The sequence below is a fragment of the Pteropus medius genome, unplaced genomic scaffold (assembly GCF_902729225.1).
Source record: "Pteropus medius unplaced genomic scaffold, Ma_sr-lr_union100, whole genome shotgun sequence".
NCBI lineage: Eukaryota > Metazoa > Chordata > Mammalia > Chiroptera > Pteropodidae > Pteropus > Pteropus medius.
In genome coordinates, this window is record NW_024341894.1 from 1,875,911 (window position 1) to 1,891,377 (window position 15,467).

At 37.3% G+C, this 15,467-nt stretch overlaps 1 protein-coding gene and 1 pseudogene across 5 annotated transcripts in view; one reads left to right on the forward strand and one right to left on the reverse strand.

The window, feature by feature from the left end:
* The first annotated feature begins 407 nt into the window (after positions 1–407).
* Positions 408–526, forward strand: LOC120598434 (uncharacterized; annotated as a pseudogene).
* Positions 527–12,152: 11,626 nt separating this feature from the next.
* The window catches only part of NR4A3 (nuclear receptor subfamily 4 group A member 3), a 41,279-nt gene continuing 37,964 nt past the window's right edge, over positions 12,153–15,467 (reverse strand). For all 5 annotated transcript variants that reach the window (XM_039855823.1, XM_039855831.1, XM_039855847.1 and 2 more), the window contains one exon: positions 12,153–15,398. In XM_039855823.1, the coding sequence (XP_039711757.1) occupies positions 15,151–15,398 (248 nt within the window). In that variant the 3' untranslated portion in view covers positions 12,153–15,150. The remainder of the gene's footprint in view (positions 15,399–15,467) is intronic.

The window sequence follows — 15,467 nt, forward strand, 5'->3', positions numbered from 1 at the left end:
ACGTCTATGAGTCTGTTTGTTTGTCCTGCTCATTTGTTGCTTTTAGGTTTATGTCCTACATATAAGTGATATCATGTGATTTTCAACTTTTTCTGTCTGGCTTATTTCGCTTAGCATGATGAGGACTGTTTTTTAAACTCATATTCCTTTTCAGCCTCTTATCCCACGTTGTTACCTCACCCCCATCTTATAGTTCCCTGTTCAGTTTGCATCCTCAGACCCATTTCAACACTTAGAAAAGGATTGTCCTCTTTAGAAGAGGGAATAGTATGGTATATATAAAATGTAATTTTTCTCAGTCACAAATATTTTTTTACAAATATCTCTGTTGCCAGAGCTTCTATGCATCGAATTTTAAATTAGTTTTAAAATCTTCTTCTTCTTCTTCTTCTTCTTCTTTTTTTTTTGTCTACGGCCAGGCCACCCTGAATGTGCCCAATCCTGTCTGATCTCAGAAGCTAAGCAGGGTCTGGCCTGCTTAGTACTTGGATGGGAGACCACCTGGGAACACCAGGTGCTATATGCTTTAAAAAAAATCTTTTTTAAGTTATGAACTAAATCATATATGCGAAAGAATAAACAATGTGTATGTATCTGTTAAAGGGTAAAAAATAACCATATAAAACCTAGTATACCAGATCGTGATGGGTCATCGTGGTTAAGCTGGGAACTGTGTTTTCCAGTATTCCCTTTACTCTGTGACTCAGAATTAGAGTTAGCCAAAAGAAGAACTTGCACAAATACAGAAACTGGAAGTGGAGCAGCAGCCATTATTCTCTGAAGGTCATCATAGTCAGATGCGGTGATGGACAGATGCAGAGGTTTTCAGCAAGTTTCAACTTGTCCTTGCTTTCCTCCACTCTGCCAATAGCTTTTCTTCCCAACTCTTTCAGATGTGGTTTCTTTACTGAAGCAAACAATATATCCTATGGCAGCTCTTGGTATGCAAATGCCTTTTTCTCAGTGTGGATTGGTAAAGACCATCAGAAGCAATTGTCTGACTCAGCAGATCCAATGGTTCTTAGAGTGTCTGGACAGATACACATTATAGAGCATTAGGCAAACCTTTGTGATATTTTGAGGTAGAATTATATTCTCCTTTCTTAATTACTATTCTTTTGAGAATCAGCTTCTGACATTGCTGGGCCCAAGTGGAGACTAAACACTTGACTCACAACGCACCCCTCACAAAGTGGGTGATGTCTGATCCAACAAGTTTGGGTGTGCACAGGAGCACTTCATCATCAAGTGGGAGTGATATGTGAAAGATCAGACTCAAGCAGGTCCTGAAGACACAAGTAAATTGCATTAGTAAGCAGCTTGCATTGCCACAAATGCTACTTCTGCGTCTATGAGTCTCCTCTCTTAATCTGCACCTACGGCCTCATGGGATGATCTTTATGATCATTGGATTGAGGGAAAAAAATGGGTCAGATTTACAGGCATGTCTACCAAAAATGTTGGCAGAAGTTTAAATTGGATGCCTGAAGCACTTTAGCCCCACTCAAGTGTAGCCATGAATGACAGCGTTGAAGAGAAATCTTCCCAGTGGGCAAAACTCCAAGCAGTGCACCTGTTGGTTACTTCGCTTGAAAGGAAAGATGACCAAAGCTATGGATTTACATTAATTTATGAGCAGTGACTAACAGTGTGGTTGATTTGTTATGGACTTGTAAGGAAGATGATTGGAGAATTGGAGATAATGAGATCTAGAGAAGAGATATGAGGATAAACCTCTCTGAATGAGCATAGAATATAATATTTGTGTCCTCAGTGACTGCTCAACAAAGAGTAACCTTACCAGAGAAGAATCTTAATAATCAGGTAGACAAGATGACCTGTTTTGTCGATGTCAGTTAGGCTCTTTCCTCAGTCACTCCTGTCCTAGCCTAATGCACTCATGTGTAAAGTATCCATGGCTGCAGGGATAGAGATTATCTAGCAACATGGACATCTTCTCACCAGAGCCCATCTGGTTACTTCTGCAAGTGAGTCCCCAACTGCCAACAACAAAGACCAATACCTGCTGGAAATATGGCACTGCCTTTCAGGCTACCTGGCATCAGGCTGATTACATTTGGCTATTTCCGCCATGGAAGAGAAGGTGCATTGTTCTTACTACAATAGATACTTATTTTGAACATGGATTTGCCTTTCCTTCCTGTGGTGTTTCTTCCAAAACCATCCACCTATAGACTTACAGAATGCTTTATTCATCATTGTGATATCCCATACAACCTTATTTCTTACCAGAGAACCCATTTTACAGAGAATGAGTGCAATACTCTTCTTCCCATCACCTGGAAGAAGCTGACCTGAATTGTGTAATAGCCTTCTGAAGACTCAGTTGAGGGCCCAATGGGTGGCAAAATTTTGCCCTTCAGAACGGATGAAGTGGTCTTTGTGTATCCTTTTGTTAGGAGAGGTTTTGAGTTGTATGGATAGTTAAATTGTGTTATACAAAAGCATGGTCTTGTTGATGTTTTCATTTGGAAATTAAATATAGTTAAGGAACTATGTGTGGATACCAAGTTGACAAAGGGTGGACTGTGCTGGATTGTGTTATGTCAACTTGGATAAACTGAGAACTACATTTCCTAGAATTCCATTTTTTAAAAAAATTCTGAGTTACAGTTGGCCAAGAGAGAAACTTGTATTAGATTTGAAAGACAAAAATAAAGCAGTGACCATTCTTCTTTGAGTGTTGCTGTGGTCAGATATGGTTATGGACAGATACAGAGGTGCCTAGCAGGTCCCTCTTATCCTTTTCCATTAGCATTTAAACATGTCTTTCCCATCTTTAAAAATCTCTCACTTGACCTCATGTCCTCTTTCATACTACCCTCTCTTCTTTCATGCTGTGTCCATTTTCATCTTCTCCTCAATCTTCTGCTACTAGCTTCTGTCACATCCTTCTCCCTCAAACTGCTCTCACTGTTCTTCTCCCGATACTCATTATTTCTGGATTTTCATTACTGTTATATGCTGATAGTGCTCAAGAATCTCTAGATGTCTTCTCTGAGTTTCATACCTCCATATCCAATGATCTACTCAACACTGCCACCTGGATGATAGACAAGCACCTACAACTCAGCTTGTCTGAAACTAAACTAATCATATTTTCACTCAAAAACTATACCTTTTTTGTATCTCAGTGAATAGCACCGTCATCCACTCAGGCATCTAAGCCAGGAAACTGGTTTGAAAATTTCCCACTCTTCTCCCTCCCGTTTGCTTTGTTTAGATTCTCTTTATCTCTTGCCTGGGTGACTATAACAGTCATGCTTCCTGAAGTTCTGAAGATTCAATTAAATATTGCAACTGAAATGCACCATAAAAACACTATGGTTTAACTTTAATGTAGACCTATATTAATCCTGAGAATATAGGACAATAAATTCATTTTATGTGAGAAGTTGCATACAATAATGGGCTAAAGTGAATAAAAGGGAAACACACTTTTATAATAGTGGACATTTTCAGTGTGTTAGACCTTGTTACAATGCTATTCTTTACACAAGTATTTACTAATTTCCTACCATAAGCTACAAACTGTGCTGCAGGAAGCACTTCCAAAGCATTGATTCACTGTGTACTTTTTGGGGTCCGACATTATGTGACATGCAGGGGATACAAAGATGAAAAAGTCACAATCCCTATTCTTGAAGAGCACTCAACTTTCTTCAGTCACTACCCTTGTCGAATGATATCTCAGATGGCCCCATCTAATACTTAGCTTCTCCCACAGTTGCAGTAAAGTTTTTTGTATGCCCATTATTTTTGGAGAATAAATTAAGTGCGGAGGAAAAGAAAAAGTCAATCAAGAGACATCTGTAGACTGTTGTCTAGATGCAAAAATTATTTTCTGGTGACACATAGGGACCACGTCTTTGGGACCTGAATTAAATTGCAAGCAATCTCAGTAATGAATTCAGTCTTGTGCTCAGCCCATTCCCAGAACCTCTGGCTTAATTATAAGAGGAAGACCTATTTATTCTGGGACATTACCACTTTGGTATAAATTCCTGGAAGCCATCAGAAAAGCAAAGGGAAACTCTTTCTTAGAGTCTCTTCTCTAGATTTCTGAGAAAGAAGTGTCTCATGTTTGGCCTGTCAGGTTGCTTTTAATGTCAGGCCATAGATTTGCCTTTTACTTAATTATTTTTGAACTTTGGCCTTCCTGTCCATCCTGAGGGCTAGGTCTTCTGTAGGGGGAGTAAGTTAACCTTTCTTGTGTTTTCCTCAGATATCATCTTTTCCTGAGCACATTCTTCATGTTAGTTGCAAAATAATAAAAATAATAATACATGTTTAGTACTTTACATTTTACAAAACTCTTTTCATGGGTTTTAGTTCACTTAATCCTAACAGCAACCCAGAGAGGCAAGAGCTATGAGGAACCTGAGGCTCAGAGAAGAGTAACTTGTTCGAGATCACACAGTTATCAGATGACAGACATCACAAAGAACTCAGGTATTCTAACTTGTGTCCTCTTTCTATCATTTCTCCTCAAATCCATCTAGTGGCCAATGTAATTTCTAGCCCAGATGCATTGCAAAATTATTCTGAAATTTGAATAAAACCGTGTTGATACTGGGGGTCAATGAACACTGACGTTTCTCTTGTGGACTAGCCTGGTTGTGGAGACACATGGGGGTCCCCCAAAAGCCAAGGCCCGTAGGGCCTACTAAGTGCAAGGACATGCAGGAGAGGTTCTCCTGAGATAGTGATTCTCAGCCTTGGCTACTTATTGAAAACACCTAGGGAGGTTTAAACATTACTGAAGCCTGGGTTCTAGTCCCAGAGATTTTTATTTAATTGGTCTTGGGAGCAGCCTGGCCATTGAGATGTTTTAAAAACTCCTCAGGTGGTACTAACATGCAGCCAGATTAAGAAACATTGCCTGAGGACTTCCACAGGTTTACTTGTTCCTTGTAGGAGCTTTAGACTCATTCTGTATTACATCATGTATAGTCATTGAATAAAATCTAGAAAATACAAACTAATCTTTGGAGGTTAATTATAATTATTTTCCAGAGAAGCAAATACTGTTAACAATTTGGTGTCAATCTTTTTTTTTATTAATTTTTTTTATGATGACATTAGTTAATGAAATCCAGTAAGTTTCAGCTGTACATTTTAACAGACACACATACACACACACACACACACACACACACACACACACATTTCCATTGTGCATCAGTGTATATCTTTCCAGACTTTTTTTCTATGCAGAGACACATAAATAAGCCTATAATCTTTTTAAAAATTAAAATGACATACATACTGCTGTCTTTGCCATTTTTTCTATATCAATAAATTTAAATTAATACCATTTCCAAAAGCTTTATAGCATTCTTTTATTTGGCTGTACCTCATTTAGTCTTTAATAACAAATAGAGGTTTTCTTTTTATCTCCATATTCACTTCCTTTCAGATAATGTGACACTTGAAATCCTAGAATCTAGTAAGAATGATCAGATTTTGTTATTCTCTTGGCTTCTGAGCCAACTCCAGTTTATCTGGAGGAATTATAGTTAATCAAGCAGTATACCAATAGGGAAGTCTTTTGTGGGGAGTTTGGAAATTATTATTAACACTTAAGACCCAATAATCTCTTTTAAAAAATTTATTGGGGTAATATTGGTTAATACAATTATATAATTTTGAGGTGTACACTTCAATTGACATCTATATATTTTATTGTATGATTACCTCCCAGAGTCCAGTTTCCTTAAGCTACCATATATTTGATCCCTTTTACCCACTTTGCCCTCCCTAAACGCCCCTACATTTGACCTCCTTTACCCTGTCTACCTCTTCTTTCCTCTCCCACCCTCACCCTCTGGTAACCACTAGTCCATTGTCCATGTCTCTGAGTCTCAGATTGCCCTGTTCATTTGTTAAGTCCCAATAATCTTAAATGAAAGAAACTCTGGGCTCAGTGACCCTCAAAGTTCCACCGTGTCTTCAGTTGTTTGGGGCCTTTTCTCATATTGTTAAAGTCTAGCTAACTACCTGGGTGGGCTCACTGAAGGAGTCTATGAAATAATGCTAAAAATAAGACAAATATCATTTGATAGCACTTTAAAGTGACTAATTCTAACAGAAAAATAGCAACTAATTACCATTTATTAAGTATCTTTATTGAGAATCAATGTGCCAGGCTCTGAGCTAGGCACTCATTATAATTCTCTGATATTGCTCATAAAGTCTACACAGTGGCATTATTATCCACGTGTTACAAATAAGACATCTGAGTCTCAGTGAATTGCTCGAGTTCACCTGTTAGAACATAGATTGTGTCATGGTTTTACTCAGCACTGTATCTCAGAGCCTAGCTCAGTACCTTGCACTGTGCCTAGCAGAGAATAGGCACTCAATACATAGTTGATGGATGAAGGAATATTTAAGTTACATGCTGTTTCATTAATTCATACTGCCTCTGGCTGATGTAGAAATACTCTCCCCAGAGGAGATTTGCTTCTTGAGCTTTTATTCTCTGGCAACGATTACTCACAAAGTAATGATTTGGTGGGTCATAGAAATGTACTAAAATTCCCTAAGGCAGTTGTCCTCAAAATGTGGTCCTTAGCCTAACAGTATTGATGTTGACCACAAGCTAGTTAGAAATGCAAATTCACAGCCCCTACTCCAGACTGCTGAATTTCTGGGCATGAGTCTCAGAAAACTGTTTTAAATAAGCTTTCCAGATGATTCCAATAACACTAAAGATGAACTTTAAGTTTTGAGAACCATGGGAGAATAAATGAATACTTTCCTGTCCTGAGATTCACCATCATAGTTTAGTTCGGACAATTGGGTGGATTGAGGAGCCATTTACAGAGATTAGGAGGACAGGAGGGGGCAAATTTGGGTGGAGATGACAGATTTGAGTTTGGTATGTTAAATTGAAGTACCTGTGAAATATCCAGGTAAAGATATCTGCAGTCATCTGGAATCTTCAAGTAAAAAGCTCAGGGGGAAGGACTGAGTTAGAAATATAGATTCAGATAAGACCTGAAACAATAAATTGCATAGAAGAAAACATAGGAACAAAACTCAAGGACCTTGGACTTAAAGAGGATTTTATGAATTTGACCTCAAAGGCAAGGGAAGTAAAAGCAAAAATAAATGAATGGGACTATATCAAACTAAAAAGCTTCTGCTCAGCAAAAGAAATCATCAACAAGGTAAAGAGACAACCATTAGAATTAGAAAATATATTTGCAAGCAACACCTCCGATAAGGGCCTAATATCCAAAATATACAAAGAACTCATATGACTCACTAACAACAAAAAAACAAATGATCCAATCAAAAAATAGGCAGAGGAGCTGAACAGACACTTCTCCCCAGAGGACATACAAATAGCTAACAAACATATGCAAAGATGCTCAACATTGCTAGGTATTAGAGAAATGCAAATCAAAACCACAATGAGATACCATCTCACACCTGTTAGAATGGCTATGATCAACAGGACAACTAATAATATATGCTGGAGAGGATGCGGAGAAAAAAGAACCCTCATACACTGCTGCTGGGACTGCAAATTGGTACAGCCACTATGGAAAACAGTATGGAGGTTCCTCAAAAAACTAAGAATTGATCTACTGTATGATCCAGCAATCCCTCTACTGGGTATTTACCTCAAAGACTTAAAAAATCATATCCATAAAGATATTTGCACACCAATATTCATAGCAGCATTATTCACAGTGGCCAGGACATGGAAGCAACCGAAGTGTCCTATGATAGATGATTGGCTAAAGAAGCTGTGGTACATATATACAATGGAATATTACTCAGCCATAAGAAGAGATGAAATATTGCCATTTGCGACAACATGGATGGAACTCGAGATACTCATGCTAAGCGAAATAAGCCAGACAGAAAAAGTTGAAAATCACATGATATCACTTATATGTGGAATATAAACCTAAAAGCAAACAAATGAACAGGACAAACAAACAGAGACTCATGGACATGGACTATAGACTAGTGGTTACCAGAGGGTGGGGGAGAGGGGAGGAGAAGGGAGGTAGATGGGATAAAGGGGGTCAAATATAGGGGGGTAGGGAGAAGGTGAAGTGAGTAAAGGGGATCAAATACATGGTAACTGAAGGAAACTGGACTTTGGGTGGTAAATACAATAGAATATATAGATGTTAAATTATAATGTACACCTGAAAATTATGTAATTGTATTAACCAATGTTACCCCAATAACCTTAATTAAAAAAAAGAAATATAGATTCAGAAGTGGTAGCTGAAGCCATGAATAAGACTGCTCAGGATAGTGGGAAGCATTAGAGAAGCAGCAGGCCATTGACATACCTCGGGTAATAGCATTATTTAAGGAAAGCGGAGGAGTGGTGCTCAAAGAATCTGAGGACAGTCATTTTTCCTTGTAAATGACTTGCACTGGAATGCCTGTCTCATCTTCTCTTCTGGATTATAAATTCTTTAAAGACAGAGACTGTGTAAACTTTAACAGGTTCCTCAAACAAAAGTACAAGGCTTCATAGTCTGAATAATCAGTGAATTCCTACCAGGATTCTGCTTTGTAGAAATCCAATGTGACCACAGCTACCAGCAAGATGTTTTCCCGAGAACACTTATAATAATTTCCCAATGGACAGTGTGGCAGATTAAAAATAAGTGAATAAATATAGGGATCTTGTGTAATCCACTGATATCCATGCTAATCACATTAATCAGAGTGAATTAATTACACCTGAAAACAGATGCAAAGTTAAATTTCTTAGAAAATCAATTCATTAAACTCATATTGGAATGCACAGTCAACAACCCCCATGTTTAGAAACTATCAGCATGATTTGTGGCAACTTCTGATTTACTAACGAAACTGCTTAAAACATTTTTAAAGGCAATTACAATTACTGTCTGGCATTTGATGGAAAGAAATCTTGTCAGCATTGTCCCTTGTGTGTCAACTGTCACAATTTCCTAAAACTTTTGAGGCAAAAAATAGGCAAGCTCTACTATTTGCTAGCCTCGATTAGGGTTAATTCAATGTGTGTCTGCAAATAATAGTGTTTAATGTAATCTCTCTAATTACAGATAAAATGCATTTTCAGTCATGCTCATCACTGACAGTATTTTTGGATAAGTTAAACTGACAGCTGCTTTCTAAAGGAAAGGAAAAAACAAACCTTTCTTGGGGTTGTGTTGATTTTCTCATTCTTTCTCTGTCTTTCCTTTTTTTGCATTAAAGTTCAGAAAAATATGAAACTACACACTTTGGTTCTAGATAGGCCTTGACTTTGGAAATAATGGCATAGTCTATCTTTTGGGAATTTGATGTTTTTTTATCTCCCACCTCCATCAATGAATATCTAACTTGAATTCACTCAACGAGCATTTTCTAAGGGTTTCCAGGAACCAGGCATTTGCACTAAAGAGATCAAGAAGGAATGGTTTTACTGAAACTGTCCCCCACAATTATCTCCATAAGCCAAGTCAAACTATCCTAGACATGATAGTCACAGTGCCACTATATTTATGGCACCTTCAGATTGAAACTATTCAAGTCACAATATTTTCTGAAAGGTCATTGCATGTTCTTCCTCAACCACAGCTGACTAGCTCAGAGATGACCCAAGGGCACCTAATCCACAGATTGTTCAGCGACCCTATAATTGGCCTGGCATGAAAAGTTGACCTAGACTTATTAAATTTTCTCTCTTAGGACTAGGAATTGAAAAATACTGAATAAGGTGGTTACTGGTAAAAGTGAAATTAGGTTTTGATAAGAAAGAAACCACAAACTAGCAAGAATTTCAATGATGAGGGACAGGCACCATCAGGTCTATGAAGTTATGAGGAAGCAGAAACATGGAACCTAGTTCAAAGTTGAATGAATCAAGGAATTAATAAATGAACAAATAATTTTGATCTAAGATATCTTTGGGTGTTTTGGTAGCCTCAAAACATGACTGATTATACTGAGTCACTATCATTAATACTCTTGATTTTTTTTTTTTAACCTATGCTGCGGATGGGCTATTTTTTTGCATCCTGTGTGTCTAAGTTGGGATATAGTTCAGCTTTGAGTAATGAAAAAAGTCAAATAACAATGGTTTAAGCAAGGAGTTAATTTCTCTCTTATGAAAAGTTTAGATGTAAGCAACCCATGACTGAGAGGTTAGCTCTTCTCAACAAAACCCTCAAATACCCGGATTCCTTCCAACTTACTTTTCTACAATCCTTAGGAAGTACATTTATCTCCATAGTTTAAGGTAGCATCCATATTCCAGATATAAGGTGGAGGGATGAACAAGAAGAGGTAAATGACACTGGCTCAAGATAGTTTTCTGGAAGCTGGGAAAGTCTTATACATGATTTTGGGGTAGAAATTAAGGAAAATATCTAAGTTGTACTTCTAGAGCAACACCAGAAATAGGGATGACACTGGAAAGAAGTACAGCAAGACAATCTATTAATGGAGCTAAGCAAATATGTGGGATCCTGAAGCCCAGGCTAATGTAAAAATTGGTAGAATTTGAAGATATCTCGAGGAGGTCTTTATGGAGTAGGGATTTCAAAACAATGCCTCTTAGATCCTAAAGAGAAGAGGCCACAGATAATATGTGGGTTACAGTACAAATCAGACATTCTAAGACCAGCCCTGCAAGCTATCCTAAAATATCCCCTATCATGATGCTACTCTTGATTTTTCTCCAAGTTGAAATTTCTACCCATAGAGACACTCTTTGGGGCCAGGCAATAATAATGTTGTCTCTAGAAGGTTGCTGTCAAATGCCATCTGGAAGGAGAGAGTGGCAGAGAGGACATAGTAACCAGATAACACTTTCACTTATATCCTGTTGACCAGAACATACTGCCAAGACCACCCCTAGCTGCAAGGAAGTCTGAGCAACATGTTTGTCCTGAGTAGCCACGTGCCTGGTAGATATTCTATTTCTATATAAAAAGGCTTGGCAGCTTCTTATAAAGTTAAATCTACCCAGCGATTCCACTTCTAGGTATTTACTCCAGAGAAATGAAACATGTTCGCACAAAGACCTGTAGGTGTCTCAGTTTTGCAAGATGAAGTTCTGAAGACTGGTTATAAACCAGTATTTGTGCATGTATTTGACATCACTGAATGGTACACTTAAATATGGTCAAGATGGTAAGTTTTATGTATATTTTACAATTTAAAAGGGTCGACAATTAACATCTTGTATTATCTTTGTGCATTTAACTTATGCCCCTTATTGAGCCCTGACTTTCCTGCCTCCCTGTCCATTCAAAGCAGACTTTTACCTCTTGAGTTCCCCAGAGAAGAAACAACCCTTTCTTTCTTTTTTAGCTAACCACCTATATTTGAACTCATATGTAAGATGGTGCTTCACTATCTCATTTTTTTTCTTGCTAATCATACGTTATCGCTGAGGAAGTGAAGGTACTGCTGAGAAGCAGGAAGGTTTGTCTTTTAGACCACAATGGCACACTTAGATGTCACGGAAAATATTTTATGCATGAACTGATGAAGTAAATCACGTGAGCTGCACATTTCTTTTTTTTTGAACCATCAACATACACACAAACATATTTGCACTTACTCAATGTACGATGTTTGGGATAGCGTTGAATAAAAGTTACATTTGCATTGCCCACAGAGAGGGGTTTCTAAGCAATGTAGTAGCGATGACTTCAGCAAAAAGGCAGAGTACTGATCAATCTTTGAGAACTCTACCACTGATTTTTGTAAATTCTGGTCCACAAACAATTAGTATCCCACCATCATGATATAGAAATAGTGCCTTCATATCCCTAAAGAATACATTTAGGCAACAAATTGTTAGCTCTATTTAAGTTATATACAGTCAAAGAAAAACAGTTTCATACACTGTGTATTTGTATCTCATCAAAGCACCCAACAGTGCTTTGCCCACAGGAAGTAGTCAATAAATGGTTATTGAATTTAGAATGTTCTTCTTTCAAATCAGTGAAGTTTAATATATTTTCAATTGGAATGCTTATTAATGTTTTTCAGCATTTGTAAGCCTTTAAAAATCCATTAGATGTGTTTAAGTGTTCACATTAAATACTACTATATGCGATTAAGAGAATACTGTTAAATGAAGCATGCTTATTCAACACACCAGTAGCCATTGATAAAATGTAATTTAATTTAATCATTTAAATTTACACTGTTAATGTACAAGAGCATTTCTTTCAAACCACAGGTTAACACACACTAAAGAGCAATGCTGTTTGAGGAGCAGAGAAACTCTGGAAAACTCTGCTGTCTGAAATAAAAGCAAGGCACTCTCCATTAACAGCTGGTGGATTCCTGATTTCTGCCCCCAGAAGGCATGTTCACACTGAGAGAGCTCTTCCACAAGGGAAGAATCACCTGCTTTAATTCTTGCTGTCCTCTTCTGAGCTATTTGGTCATCCACTCTGTATAAACTTGTGTGTCAACATTAAGACAAAAAAAGAGTTGAACTGATAGATGACTTGGGAGGCTCTCATAGTTGTAATAACTATGGAAGACAGAAGAACACTGGCTATAATTTTATTTTCAGCACTAGTGTTTGGACCTATAACTAAAAATCTTTTTCATCCCTTCCAACCAATCGATATCACTGCTAAAAAGTTTTTTCCTTAAATCTGTAAGGTGTAAAAATAAAAAGTAACAGCATTTCTCTGGAGCTCTGTTTTTTTTTTCTTTTTCAGACATGACAAAAAAACAAGGATTGACTTTCCAATACTAACAGTGCACAAAAGGGTTATGTATGCACAATACTTCTAATTTATTCAAATTCAATTTGAATTTGGTCTGAAGCTACCTTTTATGACATGTTAGTTTTATGACATGATATTTAATAATGTTTATTATGTTTGCATATAAGCTCAAAACATTAATGCAAAAGTACTACTTTAATTATGGTTATCATCAGGTAAAATGTAAGTATTAGTGGTTATCTTTAAAAGCCTGTTTTCCTATAAATACAGTAAATTGAGTAAAAAAAAAAAATCTATGGAAAGAAGAATTTTGTCCTAATCTTGATTCTGGTACTAGCTATTTGAACTTCGGTAACTCTTTACCCTTTGCTGGGCCCCAGTTTTCTCCTCTATGAATTTCAGCGGTGCGGGGGGTGGGGTGGACTAGTTGACAAGTCAGGCCCCTTCCAAGTCAAACATTCCAAGATCCTATTATCTTGATATAAAAATAATAATCTTTCATAAAAGCTCACAAACATAATACATGATCAAATATCAGAATGACTCTTGGAAAAAACATATATGATTTGCTATCTGGTTTATCCTTTGCAGCAATAGGCAATTCATTTGGCATGTTTTTGATTGTATAATTTAATGACAATATAAACAGTATAGTTTTGTTACTTTTCCTTTAAAAAGACTAACGCAAAAATGAGTTAAAGCTAACAAAAACTACTGTGACATCCATTTGACATTCAAAGTTTGTTTCTTAGCAAAATGGCCAAGGATATTTTGACTTGATACAGAATATATAATATAAAGACTTTTAGACTTAAAAATCTTCAAACATCATTTGAATTTAGCAAAACATAAGCAAAATTTTAATATCAAAGTGCTAAACAGTACTGCCTTAAAAGTCACTGCAAATGAACCATAAAATAACTGCATGAGAATTAACATTTATTGTACAAATGGTTAATAAAAAGACACATTATAAATATATATGTAACCTGCTATATTTATATATATATTTGCTTATTTAATTTCTAATTGGTGTATCCAAGTCACTGTGAACACCCCATTTAAGTACTCTGTAACTCAGCTTCCAGGAGCTGGTGGTCTTGCAATAAATACAGGCAAAGCTATTACAGTATAACGTGCATACAAATGTTTATACAAATAAGGACACTATGCAACAAATTATCTCATAGTAATATGGCATTAACAGTATAAACATACAAAAGGGAGTACGAACACGGAATGTTGAAACGCAGCCCACTAATCCTTTCTAGTACTTACATTCATACTATTTTTTTAAAAATAAGACTCGCTTGCTCTCCAAAATTGTCTCTTCAACCGATAACAAAAATTAAGTTATATATATTAAAAAACCTTATTACCCCTGGTGTTTACCCTGTATGATCCAGTTCCTACTCATTTGCACGTACTTATCTAGGGATCAAACATTTGAGACTCATCAAACGCTCCTGGGCTTCTGAACGAATGTGTCAGTCAATTGCTATAACTGAAGCAAGTTTAGGGAACTCTGGCAGGGTTGACAGAACACAACCAAAACAGTTGTATGCAATCCACCTTATAATCTGAGCTCTCTTTAGGACAGCTGGACAGTCAGGGCAGGGATCTGGATCCATTAAGAATGGACTGAAATCTTGGATGGACCATACCTCAGAAGGGTTTTAAAGGGCAGGCGGACAAAGCCTCTGCTAGGAAATTAGCATGTGTCATTTGCTAACATAACTGCCTCCTTATTATTTCCATATAAAATAAAGGAGAGTTAATAAACAAGACTTAGTAAGACAGCACTTTAAAAATTGCACTTGTATATGGAAGTGAACAGCCATTATCATTTTGCTATGTCTGATTGATAGGTTATCCTCCATCTTTCACCATTTGTTAAAATAAAGGAAGAAAGAAATTAAGAAGAGGGAATTTCTGCCTTGTTTGCACCACATATGTACCCTTGAAACAGGAAGTGTATTCTAAAGGGATCATCTCAAGACACATCCTACCCTGGCGAACAACCCTCGGCTGTTCTTGTTTTTAAATACAAAGCAACTATAATTGTATTCCCCAGAAAGTTTTAAAACAGTTATATTATCCTCTTTTTTTTTTCCTGCTGGGATAGCATCGTCCAAAAGTGCTTTGTTAGCAATTTCTTAGAAAACCTTCATGAACTATACCCCCCTCCCACCCCGACCCCAAAGCCTAAATATAAAACACAACCCCAACACAATACTCTGCAAGTTTTCTGGCTTTAGGTTGTAAGGAAAAGTGCCAGAAAAAAAAAAAAAGTCTGTCTTTTTTTCAGGAGCTGCTTTTTCCTCTTAAGAAAAGACAGGAATGGTAAGTGTCCAGACCCATCCCTCTGCTGCTTAGCAAGCAGGTGCTAGCAGATGAGGCGGCTCCCTGCTCAGGCTGCTCCTACTCAGAAGGGCAGGGTGTCCAGGAAGAGCTTGTCAATGATGGAAGGTGGAGACACCAAGTCTTCCAGCTTCAGGTAGAAGATGCGCTGGAGGCCCAGGGTGCAGATCTTCCGCAGTTCTACCAGGGCACTTAGGACCTTGGTCTCAGTGGACTCCAAAGCCTGTCCCTTACTCTGATGGTCTTTTAAGCTGCTTGTGATCTTGTTGCATAGCTCCTCCACTCTCTTTGGTTCTTTTAACCCATGTCGTTCTGCAGAGGCATAGAAAAGTGATTTTCTTAAAGCAAAAGTCATCAGAAAAACAAAGCAACTACCCGGAC